General features: G+C 40.1%; 1 protein-coding gene across 1 annotated transcript in view; it reads left to right on the top strand.

The window, feature by feature from the left end:
• The window catches only part of LOC135567349 (condensin complex subunit 3-like), a gene marked incomplete at its 5' end in the record, with an annotated part of 47,933 nt that overhangs the window by 3,135 nt on the left and 27,822 nt on the right, over positions 1-16,976 (top strand). Inside the window, 2 exons of the mRNA XM_065014778.1 lie at positions 3,859-4,051; positions 5,666-5,815. Of these exons, the coding sequence (XP_064870850.1) occupies positions 3,859-4,051; positions 5,666-5,815 (343 nt within the window). The remainder of the gene's footprint in view (positions 1-3,858; positions 4,052-5,665; positions 5,816-16,976) is intronic.

Raw genomic sequence — 16,976 nt, 5'->3', positions numbered from 1 at the left:
ACATCGCAGTACCTCTTAATGACATCGCAGTACCTCTTAATGACATCGCAGTACCTCTTAACGACATCGCAGTACCTCTTAACGACATCGCAGTACCTCTTAACGACATCGCAGTACCTCTTAATGACATCCTCTTAACGACAGTACCTCTTAACGACATCTAATGACAGTACCTCTTAATGACATCTTAATGACATCGCAGTACCTCTTAATGACATCCTCTTAATGACATCGCAGTACCTCTCAATGACATCGCAGTACCTCTTAACGACATCGCAGTACCTCTTAATGACATCGCAGTACCTCTTAATGACATCGCAGTACCTCTTAATGACATCGCAGTACCTCTTAATGACATCGCAGTACCTCTTAATGACATCGCAGTACCTCTTAATGACATCGCAGTACCTCTTAATGACATCGCAGTACCTCTCAATGACATCGCAGTACCTCTTAATGACATCGCAGTACCTCTTAACGACATCGCAGTACCTCTTAATGACATCGCAGTACCTCTTAATGACATCGCAGTACCTCTTAATGACATCGCAGTACCTCTTAATGACATCGCAGTACCTCTTAATGACATCGCAGTACCTCTTAACGACATCGCAGTACCTCTTAATGACATCGCAGTACCTCTTAATGACATCGCAGTACCTCTTAATGACATCGCAGTACCTCTTAGACATCCTCTCTTAATGACATCGCAGTACCTCTTAATGACATCGCAGTACCTCTTAATGACATCGCAGTACCTCTTAGTACCTCTCAATGACATCGCAGTACCTCTTAACGACATCGCAGTACCTCTTAATGACATCGCAGTACCTCTTAATGACATCGCAGTACCTCTTAACGACATCGCAGTACCTCTTAATGACATCGCAGTACCTCTTAATGACATCGCAGTACAATGACATCGCAGTACCTCTTAATGACATCGCAGTACCTCTTAATGACATCGCAGTACCTCTTAACGACATCGCAGTACCTCTTAATGACATCGCAGTACCTCTTAACGACATCGCAGTACCTCTTAATGACATCGCAGTACCTCTTAACGACATCGCAGTACCTCTTAATGACATCGCAGTACCTCTTAACGACATCGCAGTACCTCTTAATGACATCGCAGTACCTCTTAATGACATCGCAGTACCTCTTATAAATATCGCAGTACCTCTTAATGACATCGCAGTACCTCTTAATGACATCGCAGTACTCTTAACGACATCGCAGTACCTCTTACCTCTTAATGACATCGCAGTACCTCTTAACATCGCATGACCTCTTAATGACATCGCAGTACCTCTTAATGACATCGCAGTACCTCTTAATGACATCTTAAGTACCTCTTAATGACATCGCAGTACCTCTTAATGACATCGCAGTACCTCTTAATGACATCGCAGTACCTCTTAATGACATCGCAGTACCTCTTAATGACATCGCAGTACCTCTTAATGACATCGCAGTACCTCTTAATGACATCGCAGTACCTCTTAATGACATCGCAGTACCTCTTAATGACATCGCAGTACCTCTTAATGACATCGCAGTACCTCTTAATGACACAGACCTCCATCATTCTTAGTACCTCTTAATGACATCGCAGTACCTCTTAACGACATCGCAGTACCTCTTAATGACATCCAAGAGTACCTCTTAACAGACATCCAGTACCTCTGTAGACCCTCTTAATGACATCGCAGTACCTCTTAATGACATCGCAGTACCTCTCAATGACATCGCAGTACCTCTTAATGACATCGCAAAAACAGGTTTAGACATATTTTATAAATAAATACCTTACTTGCATAAATATTCAGACCCTTTGCTATGAGACTTGAAATTGATCTCAGGTACTTCCTGTTTCCATTGATCATCCTTGAGATGTTTCTACAACTTGATTGGAGTCCAACTGTGGTAAATTCAATTGATTGGACATGATTTGGAAAGGCACACACCTGTCTATATAAGGTCACACAGTTGACAGGCGCATGTCAGAGCAAACAACCAAGCCATGAAGTCGAAGGAATTGTCCGTAGAGCTCAGAGACAGGATTGTGTCGAGGCACAGATCTGGGGAAGAGGACCAACACATTTCTGCAGCATTGAAGGTCCCTAAGAACACAGTGGCCTCCATCATTCTGCAGCATTGAAGGTCCCCAAGAACACAGTGGCCTCCATCATTCTTAAATGGAAGAAGTTTGGAACCACCAAGACTTCCTAGAGCTGGCCGACCGGACAAACTGAGCAATCGGTGGAGAAGGGCCTTGGTCAGGGAGGTGACCAAGAACCCGATGGTCACTCTGACAGAGCTCCAGAGTTCCTCTGTGGAGATGGGAGAACCTTCCAGAAGGACAACCATCTCTGCAGCCCTCCAGGCCTTTATGGTAGAGTGGCCAGATGGAAGCCACTCCTCAGCAAAAGGCACATGACAGCCCGCTTGGAGTTTGCCAAAAGACACCCGAAGGACTCTCAGACCATGAGAAATAAGATTTTCCTGTCTGATGAAACCAAGATGGATGGATCTTTGACCTGAATGCCAAGCGTCAAGTCTGGAGGAAACCTGGCACCGTCCCTACGGTGAAGCATGGTGGTGGCAGCATTGTGCTGTGGGGATGTTTTTCAGCGGTAGGGACTGGGAGACTAGTCAGGATCGAGGGAAGGATGAACAGAAGCGCTCAGGATCTCAGACTGGGGGTGAAGGTTCACCTTCCAACAGGACAACGACCCTAAGCACACAGCCAAGACAATGCAGGAGTGGCTTCGGGACAAGTCTCTGAATGTCCTTGAATGGCCAAGCCACTTAAAAATAAAAAATAAAACAAACATTTAGGGGGAGGAACCCCCCCCCCCACGCTATACATTTTCCGGTGTTTGTCTATAACTCTGTCTGTGTCTATAACTCTGTCTGTGTCTATAACTCTGTCTGTGTCTATAACTCTGTGTGTCTATAACTCTGTGTGTCTATAACTCTGTCTGTGTCTATAACTCTGTCTGTGTCTATAACTCTGTGTGTGTCTATAACTCTGTCTGTGTCTATAACTCTGTGTGTCTATAACTCTGTCTGTGTCTATAACTCTGTGTGTCTATAACTCTGTGTGTCTATAACTCTGTCTGTGTCTATAACTCTGTGTGTCTATAACTCTGTCTGTGTCTATAACTCTGTCTGTGTCTATAACTCTGTCTGTGTCTATAACTCTGTGTGTCTATAACTCTGTCTGTGTCTATAACTCTGTCTGTGTCTATAACTCTGTCTGTGTCTATAACTCTGTCTGTGTCTATAACTCTGTGTGTCTATAACTCTGTCTGTGTGTCTATAACTCTGTCTGTGTGTCTATAACTCTGTCTGTGTGTCTATAACTCTGTCTGTGTCTATAACTCTGTCTGTGTCTATAACTCTGTCTGTGTCTATAACTCTGTCTGTGTCTATAACTCTGTCTGTGTCTATAACTCTGTCTGTGTGTCTATAACTCTGTCTGTGTCTATAACTCTGTCTGTGTCTATAACTCTGTGTGTCTATAACTCTGTGTGTCTATAACTCTGTGTGTCTATAACTCTGTCTGTGTCTATAACTCTGTCTGTGTCTATAACTCTGTCTGTGTCTATAACTCTGTCTGTGTCTATAACTCTGTGTGTCTATAACTCTGTCTGTGTCTATAACTCTGTCTGTGTCTATAACTCTGTCTGTGTCTATAACTCTGTCTGTGTCTATAACTCTGTGTGTCTATAACTATGTGTGTCTATAACTATGTGTGTCTATAACTCTGTGTGTGTCTATAACTCTGTCTGTGTCTATAACTCTGTGTGTCTATAACTCTGTGTGTCTATAACTCTGTCTGTGTTGTAGAATCGGTGAGGGGGGTGGTGCAGGTCCGTCTCCTCCCAGCCTGGCTGAATCTTCTCCAGGGTGATGTGTTGGAGCTGTTACATAAACTGGATGTAGAGAACTGCTCTCAGACCGCCCTGGACACACTGACCGCTCTGTTCACACACACACCTCAGGACCAGCTGCTCCACCACTGCCTTCAGCTGGACGACAGGTACACACACACACACACACACTCACACACACACACCGCCCTGGACACACTGACCGCTCTGTTCACACACACACCTCAGGACCAGCTGCTCCACCACCGCCTTCAGCTGGACGACAGGTACACACACACACACACACTCACACACACACACCGCCCTGGACACACTGACCGCTCTGTTCACACACACACCTCAGGACCAGCTGCTCCACCACCGCCTTCAGCTGGACGACAGGTACACACACACACACACACACACCGCCCCTGGACACACTGACCGCTCTGTTCACACACACACCTCAGGACCAGCTGCTCCACCACCGCCTTCAGCTGGACGACAGGTACACACACACACACACACACACACCCCTGGACACCTGCTTGCTCACACACACTGCTGGCTGACTGGTGTCTGTCTGTCTGTCTGACTGACTCACACACACTGACTGTCTCTCTGTACACATGCACACACCACACACACACACACTGTCCTGTGACAGCGTGTTGTACTGGAGAGCTCTGTTGAGACTGGCTGTCACACACGGCTGGCTGACTGGCTGTCTGGCCGACCGACTGGCCGTCACACACACACACACACACACCGCCCTGGCTGACTGATCACACACACCGACTGGCTGGCTGACTGGCTGGCTGTCTGACTGACTCACACACTGACTGTCTCTCTGTAGGATGCTGGTCCCGGCTGGGTTTCTGTCCTGTGAGAGCGTGTTGTACTGGAGAGCTCTGTTGAGACCGGCTGTCTGACCACTGTCACACACTGACTGACCGCCTGGCTGGCTGACTGGCTGGCTGTCTGACTGACTCTCACACACTGACTGTCTCTCTGTAGGATGCTGGTCCCGGCTGGGTCTCTGTCCTGTGAGAGCATGTTGTACTGGAGAGCTCTGTGTTAGACTGGCTGTCTGACCGGCTGACTGACTGGCTGGCTGGCTGACTGGCTGGCTGTCTGACTGACTCTCACACACTGACTGTCTCTCTGTAGGATGCTGGTCCCGGCTGGGTCTCTGTCCTGTGAGAGCGTGTTGTACTGGAGAGCTCTGTGTGAGACTGGCTGTCTGACCGGCTGACTGACTGGCTGGCTGGCTGACTGGCTGGCTGTCTGACTGACTCTCACACACTGACTGTCTCTCTGTAGGATGCTGGTCCCGGCTGGGTCTCTGTCCTGTGAGAGCGTGTTGTACTGGAGAGCTCTGTGTGAGACTGGCTGTCTGACCGGCTGACTGACTGGCTGGCTGGCTGACTGGCTGGCTGTCTGACTGACTCTCACACACTGACTGTCTCTCTGTAGGATGCTGGTCCCGGCTGGGTCTCTGTCCTGTGAGAGCGTGTTGTACTGGAGAGCTCTGTGTGAGACTGGCTGTCTGACCGGCTGACTGACTGGCTGGCTGGCTGACTGGCTGGCTGTCTGACTCTGACTCTCACACACTGACTGTCTCTCTGTAGGATGCTGGTCCCGGCTGGGTCTCTGTCCTGTGAGAGCGTGTTGTACTGGAGAGCTCTGTGTGAGACTGGCTGTCTGACCGGCTGACTGACTGGCTGGCTGGCTGACTGGCTGGCTGTCTGACTGACTCTCACACACTGACTGTCTCTCTGTAGGATGCTGGTCCCGGCTGGGTCTCTGTCCTGTGAGAGCGTGTTGTACTGGAGAGCTCTGTGTGAGTTCGTTAAGACTAAAGGGGATGAAGGAGAGGAGATGTTGGAGAAGCTGCTGCCCGAGGCTGCTACCTTCGCTGAATACCTCTACGGGTAAGACCACTACTACACCCCATACATCACCCTGACTACGGGTAAGACCACTACTACACCCCATACATCACCCTGACTACGGGTAAGACCACCACTACATCACCCTGACTACGGGTAAGACCACCACTACATCACCCTGACTACGGGGAAGGCCACTACTACACCCCATACATCACCCTGACTACGGGTAAGACCCCCACTACACCCCATACATCACCCTGACTACGGGTAAGACCACTACTACACCCCATACATCACCCTGACTACGGGTAAGACCCCCACTACACCCCATACATCACCCTGACTACGGGTAAGACCACTACTACACCCCATACATCACCCTGACTACGGGTAAGACCACCACTACACCCCATACATCACCCTGACTACGGCTAAGACCACCACTACACCCCATACATCACCCTGACTACGGGTAAGACCACCCCATACATCACCCTGACTACGGGTAAGACCACCACTACACCCCATACATCACCCTGACTACGGGTAAGACCACCACTACATCACCCTGACTACGGGTAAGACCACCACTACACCCCATACATCACCCTGACTACGGGTAAGACCCCCACTACACCCCATACATCACCCTGACTACGGGTAAGACCACTACATCACCCTGACTACGGGTAAGACCACCACTACACCCCATACATCACCCTGACTACGGGTAAGACCACCCCATACATCACCCTGACTACGGGTAAGACCACCACTACATCACCCTGACTACGGGTAAGACCACCACTACACCCCATACATCACCCTGACTACGGGTAAGACCACCACTACATCACCCTGACTACGGGTAAGACCACCACTACACCCCATACATCACCCTGACTACGGGTAAGACCACCACTACATCACCCTGACTACGGGTAAGACCACCCCATACATCACCCTGACTACGGGTAAGACCACCCCATACATCACCCTGACTACGGGTAAGACCACCACTACATCACCCTGACTACGGGTAAGACCACCACTACATCACCCTGACTACGGGTAAGACCACCACTACATCACCCTGACTACGGGTAAGACCACCACTACATCACCCTGACTACATCACATCACATATGTCAACTCCCCCTACCCTCTCCTGTATGTACCTCTAGCCAGTACCCCCCGCAACCCTTTCCCAGGGTACATCAGCTCTGCTAGTCGTGGAATATATCAAATCCTTGGACAGGCATTGGTGGTATTGGAGGAGAGGTTTGGGGGAACACTGACTCAAGTCTGTCCCAGTCTATAGGACCAGTATTTTAAGGCTAGTCCTTGTGATATCTAGACTGGAAGCGTGTAGGTAGACTGTAGAGATGTTAGGGTCAGTACTCTGACAGGCCGTTGTGTCCCCTGTTTCAGGGTAGGGGTTCTGATCTAGGATCAGTTTGGACCCGGATCAGTACTCTGACAGGCCGTTGTCTCAGGGTAGGAGTTCTGATCTAGGATCAGTTTGGACCCGGATCAGCACTCTGACAGGCCGTTGTCTCAGGGTAGGGGTTCTGATCTAGGATCAGTTTGGACCCGGATCAGTACTCTGACAGGCCGTTGTCTCAGGGTAGGAGTTCTGATCTAGGATCAGTTTGGACCCGGATCAGTACTCTGACAGGCCGTTGTCTCAGGGTAGGAGTTCTGATCTAGGATCAGTTTGGACCCGGATCAGCACTCTGACAGGCCGTTGTCTCAGGGTAGGGGTTCTGATCTAGGATCAGTTTGGACCCGGATCAGTACTCCTCCTCTGAGCCTCTTTGTGAATACAGTCCATTGTCTCCCGTCTGTTCTCTCTAGATATGTGAAGGGCCTGCCAGTGCTGTCGGCCAACCAGAGAAACATTGCTACTAGGTGTGTCCAGACAGTGTAGTAGTGGTAACATGTTATAACTGGTATATGAAGACAGTGTAGTAGTGTTAACATGTTATAACTGGTATATGAAGACAGTGTAGTAGTGTTAACATGTTATAACTGGTATATGAAGACAGTGTAGTAGTGGTAACATGTTATAACTGGTATATGAAGACAGTGTAGTAGTGTTAACATGTTATAACTGGTATATGAAGACAGTGTAGTAGTGGTAACATGTTATAACTGGTATATGAAGACAGTGTAGTAGTGTTAACATGTTATAACTGGTATATGAAGACAGTGTAGTAGTGGTAACATGTTATAACTGGTATATGAAGACAGTGTAGTAGTGTTAACATGTTATAACTGGTATATGAAGACAGTGTAGTAGTGTTAACATGTTATAACTGGTATATGAAGACAGTGTAGTAGTGTTAACATGTTATAACTGGTATATGAAGACAGTGTAGTAGTGTTAACATGTTATAACTGGTATATGAAGACAGTGTAGTAGTGTTAACATGTTATAACTGGTATATGAAGACAGTGTAGTAGTGTTAACATGTTATAACTGGTATATGAAGACAGTGTAGTAGTGGTAACATGTTATAACTGGTATATGAAGACAGTGTAGTAGTGTTATAACTGGTATATGAAGACAGTGTAGTATTAACATGTTATAACTGGTATATGAAGACAGTGTAGTAGTAGTAACATGTTATAACTGGTATATGAAGACAGTGTAGTAGTAGTAACATGTTATAACTGGTATATGAAGACAGTGTAGTAGTGTTAACATGTTATAACTGGTATATGAAGACAGTGTAGTAGTGTTAACATGTTATAACTGGTATATGAAGACAGTGTAGTAGTGTTAACATGTTATAACTGGTATATGAAGACAGTGTAGTAGTGTAGTGTTAACATGTTATAACTGGTATATGAAGACAGTGTAGTAGTGGTAACATGTTATAACTGGTATATGTAGACAGTGTAGTAGTGGTAACATGTTACAGTGTAGTAGTGTTAACATGTTATAACTGGTATATGAAGACAGTGTAGTAGTGTTAACATGTTATAACTGGTATATGAAGACAGTGTAGTAGTAGTAACATGTTATAACTGGTATATGAAGACAGTGTAGTAGTAACATGTTATAACTGGTATATGAAGACAGTGTAGTAGTGGTAACATGTTATAACTGGTATATGAAGACAGTGTAGTAGTGGTAACATGTTATAACTGGTATATGAAGACAGTGTAGTAGTAGTAACATGTTATAACTGGTATATGAAGACAGTGTAGTAGTAACATGTTATAACTGGTATATGAAGACAGTGTAGTAGTGGTAACATGTTATAACTGGTATATGAAGACAGTGTAGTAGTGGTAACATGTTATAACTGGTATATGAAGACAGTGTAGTAGTAGTAACATGTTATAACTGGTATATGAAGACAGTGTAGTAGTGTTAACATGTTATAACTGGTATATGAAGACAGTGTAGTAGTGTTAACATGTTATAACTGGTATATACCTACATTAACATGTTATAACTGGTATATGAAGACAGTGTAGTAGTAGTAACATGTTATAACTGGTATATGAAGACAGTGTAGTAGTGTTAACATGTTATAACTGGTATATGAAGACAGTGTAGTAGTGTTAACATGTTATAACTGGTATATGAAGACAGTGTAGTAATGTTATAACTGGTATATGAAGACAGTGTAGTATTAACATGTTATAACTGGTATATGAAGACAGTGTAGTAGTGTTAACATGTTATAACTGGTATATGAAGACAGTGTAGTAGTGGTAACATGTTATAACTGGTATATGAAGACAGTGTAGTAGTGGTAACATGTTATAACTGGTATATGAAGACAGTGTAGTAGTGTTAACATGTTATAACTGGTATATGAAGACAGTGTAGTAGTGGTAACATGTTATAACTGGTATATGAAGACAGTGTAGTAGTGTAGTGTTAACATGTTATAACTGGTATATGAAGACAGTGTAGTAGTATTAACATGTTATAACTGGTATATGAAGACAGTGTAGTAGTGGTAACATGTTATAACTGGTATATGAAGACAGTGTAGTAGTGTTAACATGTTATAACTGGTATATGAAGACAGTGTAGTAGTAGTAACATGTTATAACTGGTATATGAAGACAGTGTAGTAGTGTTAACATGTTATAACTGGTATATGAAGACAGTGTAGTAGTAGTAACATGTTATAACTGGTATATGAAGACAGTGTAGTAGTAGTAACATGTTATAACTGGTATATGAAGACAGTGTAGTAGTGGTAACATGTTATAACTGGTATATGAAGACAGTGTAGTAGTAGTAACATGTTATAACTGGTATATGAAGACAGTGTAGTAGTGGTAACATGTTATAACTGGTATATGAAGACAGTGTAGTAGTGGTAACATGTTATAACTGGTATATGAAGACAGTGTAGTAGTGGTAACATGTTATAACTGGTATATGAAGACAGTGTAGTAGTGTTAACATGTTATAACTGGTATATACCTACATTAACATGTTATAACTGGTATATGAAGACAGTGTAGTAGTAGTAACATGTTATAACTGGTATATGAAGACAGTGTAGTAGTAGTAACATGTTATAACTGGTATATGAAGACAGTGTAGTAGTGTTAACATGTTATAACTGGTATATGAAGACAGTGTAGTAGTGTTAACATGTTATAACTGGTATATGAAGACAGTGTAGTAGTGTTAACATGTTATAACTGGTATATGAAGACAGTGTAGTAGTGTAGTGTTAACATGTTATAACTGGTATATGAAGACAGTGTAGTAGTGGTAACATGTTATAACTGGTATATGAAGACAGTGTAGTAGTAGTAACATGTTATAACTGGTATATGAAGACAGTGTAGTAGTAGTTAACATGTTATAACTGGTATATGAAGACAGTGTAGTAGTAAACATGTTATAACTGGTATATGAAGAAGACAGTGTAGTAGTGGTAACATGTTATAACTGGTATATGAAGACAGTGTAGTAGTGGTAACATGTTATAACTGGTATATGAAGACAGTGTAGTAGTGGTAACATGTTATAACTGGTATATGAAGACAGTGTAGTAGTAGTAACATGTTATAACTGGTATATGAAGACAGTGTAGTAGTAGTAACATGTTATAACTGGTATATGAAGACAGTGTAGTAGTGTTAACATGTTATAACTGGTATATACCTACATTAACATGTTATAACTGGTATATGAAGACAGTGTAGTAGTAGTAACATGTTATAACTGGTATATGAAGACAGTGTAGTAGTGTTAACATGTTATAACTGGTATATGAAGACAGTGTAGTAGTGTTAACATGTTATAACTGGTATATGAAGACAGTGTAGTAATGTTATAACTGGTATATGAAGACAGTGTAGTAGTAGTAACATGTTATAACTGGTATGTTATAACTGGTATATGAAGACAGTGTAGTAGTGTTAACATGTTATAACTGGTATATGAAGACAGTGTAGTAGTGGTAACATGTTATAACTGGTATATGAAGACAGTGTAGTAGTGGTAACATGTTATAACTGGTATATGAAGACAGTGTAGTAGTGTTAACATGTTATAACTGGTATATGAAGACAGTGTAGTAGTGGTAACATGTTATAACTGGTATATGAAGACAGTGTAGTAGTGTAGTGTTAACATGTTATAACTGGTATATGAAGACAGTGTAGTAGTATTAACATGTTATAACTGGTATATGAAGACAGTGTAGTAGTGGTAACATGTTATAACTGGTATATGAAGACAGTGTAGTAGTGTTAACATGTTATAACTGGTATATGAAGACAGTGTAGTAGTAGTAACATGTTATAACTGGTATATGAAGACAGTGTAGTAGTAACATGTTATAACTGGTATATGAAGACAGTGTAGTAGTGGTAACATGTTATAACTGGTATATGAAGACAGTGTAGTAGTAGTAACATGTTATAACTGGTATATGAAGACAGTGTAGTAGTAGTAACATGTTATAACTGGTATATGAAGACAGTGTAGTAGTGGTAACATGTTATAACTGGTATATGAAGACAGTGTAGTAGTGGTAACATGTTATAACTGGTATATGAAGACAGTGTAGTAGTGGTAACATGTTATAACTGGTATATGAAGACAGTGTAGTAGTGTTAACATGTTATAACTGGTATATGAAGACAGTGTAGTATTAACATGTTATAACTGGTATATGAAGACAGTGTAGTAGTAGTAACATGTTATAACTGGTATATGAAGACAGTGTAGTAGTATTAACATGTTATAACTGGTATATGAAGACAGTGTAGTAGTAGCAACATGTTATAACTGGTATATGAAGACAGTGTAGTAGTGGTAACATGTTATAACTGGTATATGAAGACAGTGTAGTAGGGTTAACATGTTATAACTGGTATATACCTACATTAACATGTTATAACTGGTATATGAAGACAGTGTAGTAGTGTTAACATGTTATAACTGGTATATGAAGACAGTGTAGTAGTATTAACATATGAAGACAGTGTAGTAGTGGTAACATGTTATAACTGGTATATGAAGACAGTGTAGTAGTGTTAACATGTTATAACTGGTATATGAAGACAGTGTAGTAGTATTAACATGTTATAACTGGTATATGAAGACAGTGTAGTAGTGGTAACATGTTATAACTGGTATATGAAGACAGTGTAGTAGTGTTAACATGTTATAACTGGTATAGTGAAGTTATAGTGTAGTGTAGTATTAACATGTTATAACTGGTATATGAAGACAGTGTAGTAGTGGTAACATGTTATAACTGGTATATGAAGACAGTGTAGTAGTGTTAACATGTTATAACTGGTATATGAAGACAGTGTAGTAGTGGTAACATGTTATAACTGGTATATGAAGACAGTGTAGTAGTGTTATAACTGGTATATGAAGACAGTGTAGTAGTGGTAACATGTTATAACTGGTATATGAAGACAGTGTAGTAGTGGTAACATGTTATAACTGGTATATGAAGACAGTGTAGTAGTGGTAACATGTTATATAACTGGTATATGAAGACAGTGTAGTAGTGTTAACATGTTATAACTGGTATATGAAGACAGTGTAGTAGTGGTAACATGTTATAACTGATATATACCAGTGTAGTATTAACAAGTTATAACTGGTATATGAAGACAGTGTAGTAGTGGTAACATGTTATAACTGGTATATGAAGACAGTGTAGTAGTGTTAACATGTTATAACTGGTATATGAAGACAGTGTAGTAGTGGTAACATGTTATAACTGGTATATGAAGACAGTGTAGTAGTGGTAACATGTTATAACTGGTATATGAAGGCAGTGTAGTAGTGGTAACATGTTATAACTGGTATATGAAGACAGTGTAGTATTAACATGTTATAACTGGTATATGAAGACAGTGTAGTAGTGTAGTAGTAACATGTTATAACTGGTATATGAAGACAGTGTAGTAGTGGTAACATGTTATAACTGGTATATGAAGACAGTGTAGTAGTGGTAACATGTTATAACTGGTATATGAAGACAGTGTAGTAGTGTAGTGTTAACATAACATGTTATAACTGGTATATGAAGACAGTGTAGTAGTAACATGTTATAACTGGTATATGAAGACAGTGTAGTAGTGTTAATATGTTATAACTGGTATATGAAGACAGTGTAGTAGTGGTAACATGTTATAATTGGTATATGAAGACAGTGTAGTAGTGGTAACATGTTATAACTGGTATATGAAGACAGTGTAGTAGTGGTGACATGTTATAACTGGTATATGAAGACAGTGTAGTAGTGTTAACATGTTATAACTGGTATATGAAGACAGTGTAGTAGTAGTAACATGTTATAACTGGTATATGAAGACAGTGTAGTAGTAGTAACATGTTATAACTGGTATATGAAGACAGTGTAGTAGTGGTAACATGTTATAACTGGTATATTAAGACAGTGTAGTAGTAGTAACATGTTATAACTGGTATATGAAGACAGTGTAGTAGTGTAGTGTTAACATGTTATAACTGGTATATGAAGACAGTGTAGTATTAACATGTTATAACTGGTATATGAAGACAGTGTAGTAGTGTTAACATGTTATAACTGGTATATGAAGACAGTGTAGTAGTGGTAACATGTTATAACTGGTATATGAAGACAGTGTAGTAGTGGTAACATGTTATAACTGGTATATGAAGACAGTGTAGTAGTAGTAACATGTTATAACTGGTATATGAAGACAGTGTAGTAGTAACATGTTATAACTGGTATATGAAGACAGTGTAGTAGTGGTAACATGTTATAACTGGTATATGAAGACAGTGTAGTAGTGGTAACATGTTATAACTGGTATATGAAGACAGTGTAGTAGTGGTAACATGTTATATAACTGGTATATGAAGACAGTGTAGTAGTGTTAACATGTTATAACTGGTATATGAAGACAGTGTAGTAGTGGTAACATGTTATAACTGATATATACCTACATTAACAAGTTATAACTGGTATATGAAGACAGTGTAGTAGTGGTAACATGTTATAACTGGTATATGAAGACAGTGTAGTAGTGTTAACATGTTATAACTGGTATATGAAGACAGTGTAGTAGTGGTAACATGTTATAACTGGTATATGAAGACAGTGTAGTAGTGGTAACATGTTATAACTGGTATATGAAGGCAGTAGTAGTGGTAACATGTTATAACTGGTATATGAAGACAGTGTAGTACAACATGTTATAACTGGTATATGAAGACAGTGTAGTAGTGTAGTAGTAACATGTTATAACTGGTATATGAAGACAGTGTAGTAGTGGTAACATGTTATAACTGGTATATGAAGACAGTGTAGTAGTGGTAACATGTTATAACTGGTATATGAAGACAGTGTAGTAGTGGTAACATGTTATAACTGGTATATGAAGACAGTGTAGTAGTGGTAACATGTTATAACTGGTATATGAAGACAGTGTAGTAGTATAACATGTTATAACTGGTATATGAAGACAGTGTAGTAGTATTAACATGTTATAACTGGTATATGAAGACAGTGTAGTAGTGTAACATGTTATAACTGGTATATGAAGACAGTGTAAGTGGTAACATGTTATAACTGGTATATGAAGACAGTGTAGTAGTGGTAACATGTTATAACTGGTATATGAAGACAGTGTAGTAGTGGTAACATGTTATAACTGGTATATGAAGACAGTGTAGTATTAACATGTTATAACTGGTATATGAAGACAGTGTAGTAGTAGTAACATGTTATAACTGGTATATGAAGACAGTGTAGTAGTAGTAACATGTTATAACTGGTATATGAAGACAGTGTAGTAGTAGTAACATGTTATAACTGGTATATGAAGACAGTGTAGTAGTAGTAACATGTTATAACTGGTATATGAAGACAGTGTAGTAGTAGTAACATGTTATAACTGGTATATGAAGACAGTGTAGTAGTGGTAACATGTTATAACTGGTATATGAAGACAGTGTAGTAGTGTTAACATGTTATAACTGGTATATGACCTGTACATTAACATGTTATAACTGGTATATGAAGACAGTGTAGTAGTAGTAACATGTTATAACTGGTATATGAAGACAGTGTAGTAGTGGTAACATGTTATAACTGGTATATGAAGACAGTGTAGTAGTGGTAACATGTTATAACTGGTATATGAAGACAGTGTAGTAGTGGTAACATGTTATAACTGGTATATGAAGACAGTGTAGTAGGGTTAACATGTTATAACTGGTATATAAGACAGTGTATTAACATGTTATAACTGGTATATGAAGACAGTGTAGTAGTGTTAACATGTTATAACTGGTATATGAAGACAGTGTAGTAGTATTAACATGTTATAACTGGTATATGAAGACAGTGTAGTAGTGTTAACATGTTATAACTGGTATATGAAGACAGTGTAGTAGTATTAACATGTTATAACTGGTATATGAAGACAGTGTAGTAGTGGTAACATGTTATAACTGGTATATGAAGACAGTGTAGTAGTGTTAACATGTTATAACTGGTATATGAAGACAGTGTAGTAGTATTAACATGTTATAACTGGTATATGAAGACAGTGTAGTAGTGGTAACATGTTATAACTGGTATATGAAGACAGTGTAGTAGTGTTAACATGTTATAACTGGTATATGAAGACAGTGTAGTAGTGGTAACATGTTATAACTGGTATATGAAGACAGTGTAGTAGTAAACATGTTATAACTGGTATATGAAGACAGTGTAGTAGTGGTAACATGTTATAACTGGTATATGAAGACAGTGTAGTAGTGGTAACATGTTATAACTGGTATATGAAGACAAGACAGTGTAGTAGTGGTAACATGTTATATAACTGGTATATGAAGACAGTGTAGTAGTGTTAACATGTTATAACTGGTATATGAAGACAGTGTAGTAGTGGTAACATGTTATAACTGATATATACCTACATTAACAAGTTATAACTGGTATATGAAGACAGTGTAGTAGTGGTAACATGTTATAACTGGTATATGAAGACAGTGTAGTAGTGTTAACATGTTATAACTGGTATATGAAGACAGTGTAGTAGTGGTAACATGTTATAACTGGTATATGAAGACAGTGTAGTAGTGGTAACATGTTATAACTGGTATATGAAGGCAGTGTAGTAGTGGTAACATGTTATAACTGGTATATGAAGACAGTGTAGTATTAACATGTTATAACTGGTATATGAAGACAGTGTAGTAGTGTAGTAGTAACATGTTATAACTGGTATATGAAGACAGTGTAGTAGTGGTAACATGTTATAACTGGTATATGAAGACAGTGTAGTAGTGGTAACATGTTATAACTGGTATATGAAGACAGTGTAGTAGTGGTAACATGTTATAACTGGTATATGAAGACAGTGTAGTAGTAACATGTTATAACTGGTATATGAAGACAGTGTAGTAGTGTTAATATGTTATAACTGGTATATGAAGACAGTGTAGTAGTGGTAACATGTTATAATTGGTATATGAAGACAGTGTAGTAGTGGTAACATGTTATAACTGGTATATGAAGACAGTGTAGTAGTGGTGACATGTTATAACTGGTATATGAAGACAGTGTAGTAGTGTTAACATGTTATAACTGGTATATGAAGACAGTGTAGTAGTAGTAACATGTTATAACTGGTATATGAAGACAGTGTAGTAGTAGTAACATGTTATAACTGGTATATGAAGACAGTGTAG

This window comes from Oncorhynchus nerka, unplaced genomic scaffold (genome assembly GCF_034236695.1).
Source record: "Oncorhynchus nerka isolate Pitt River unplaced genomic scaffold, Oner_Uvic_2.0 unplaced_scaffold_2120, whole genome shotgun sequence".
Classification (NCBI taxonomy): Eukaryota; Metazoa; Chordata; class Actinopteri; order Salmoniformes; family Salmonidae; genus Oncorhynchus; species Oncorhynchus nerka.
Note: the sequence above shows the minus strand (reverse complement) of the source record. Positions and strands in the feature narration are given on the sequence as shown.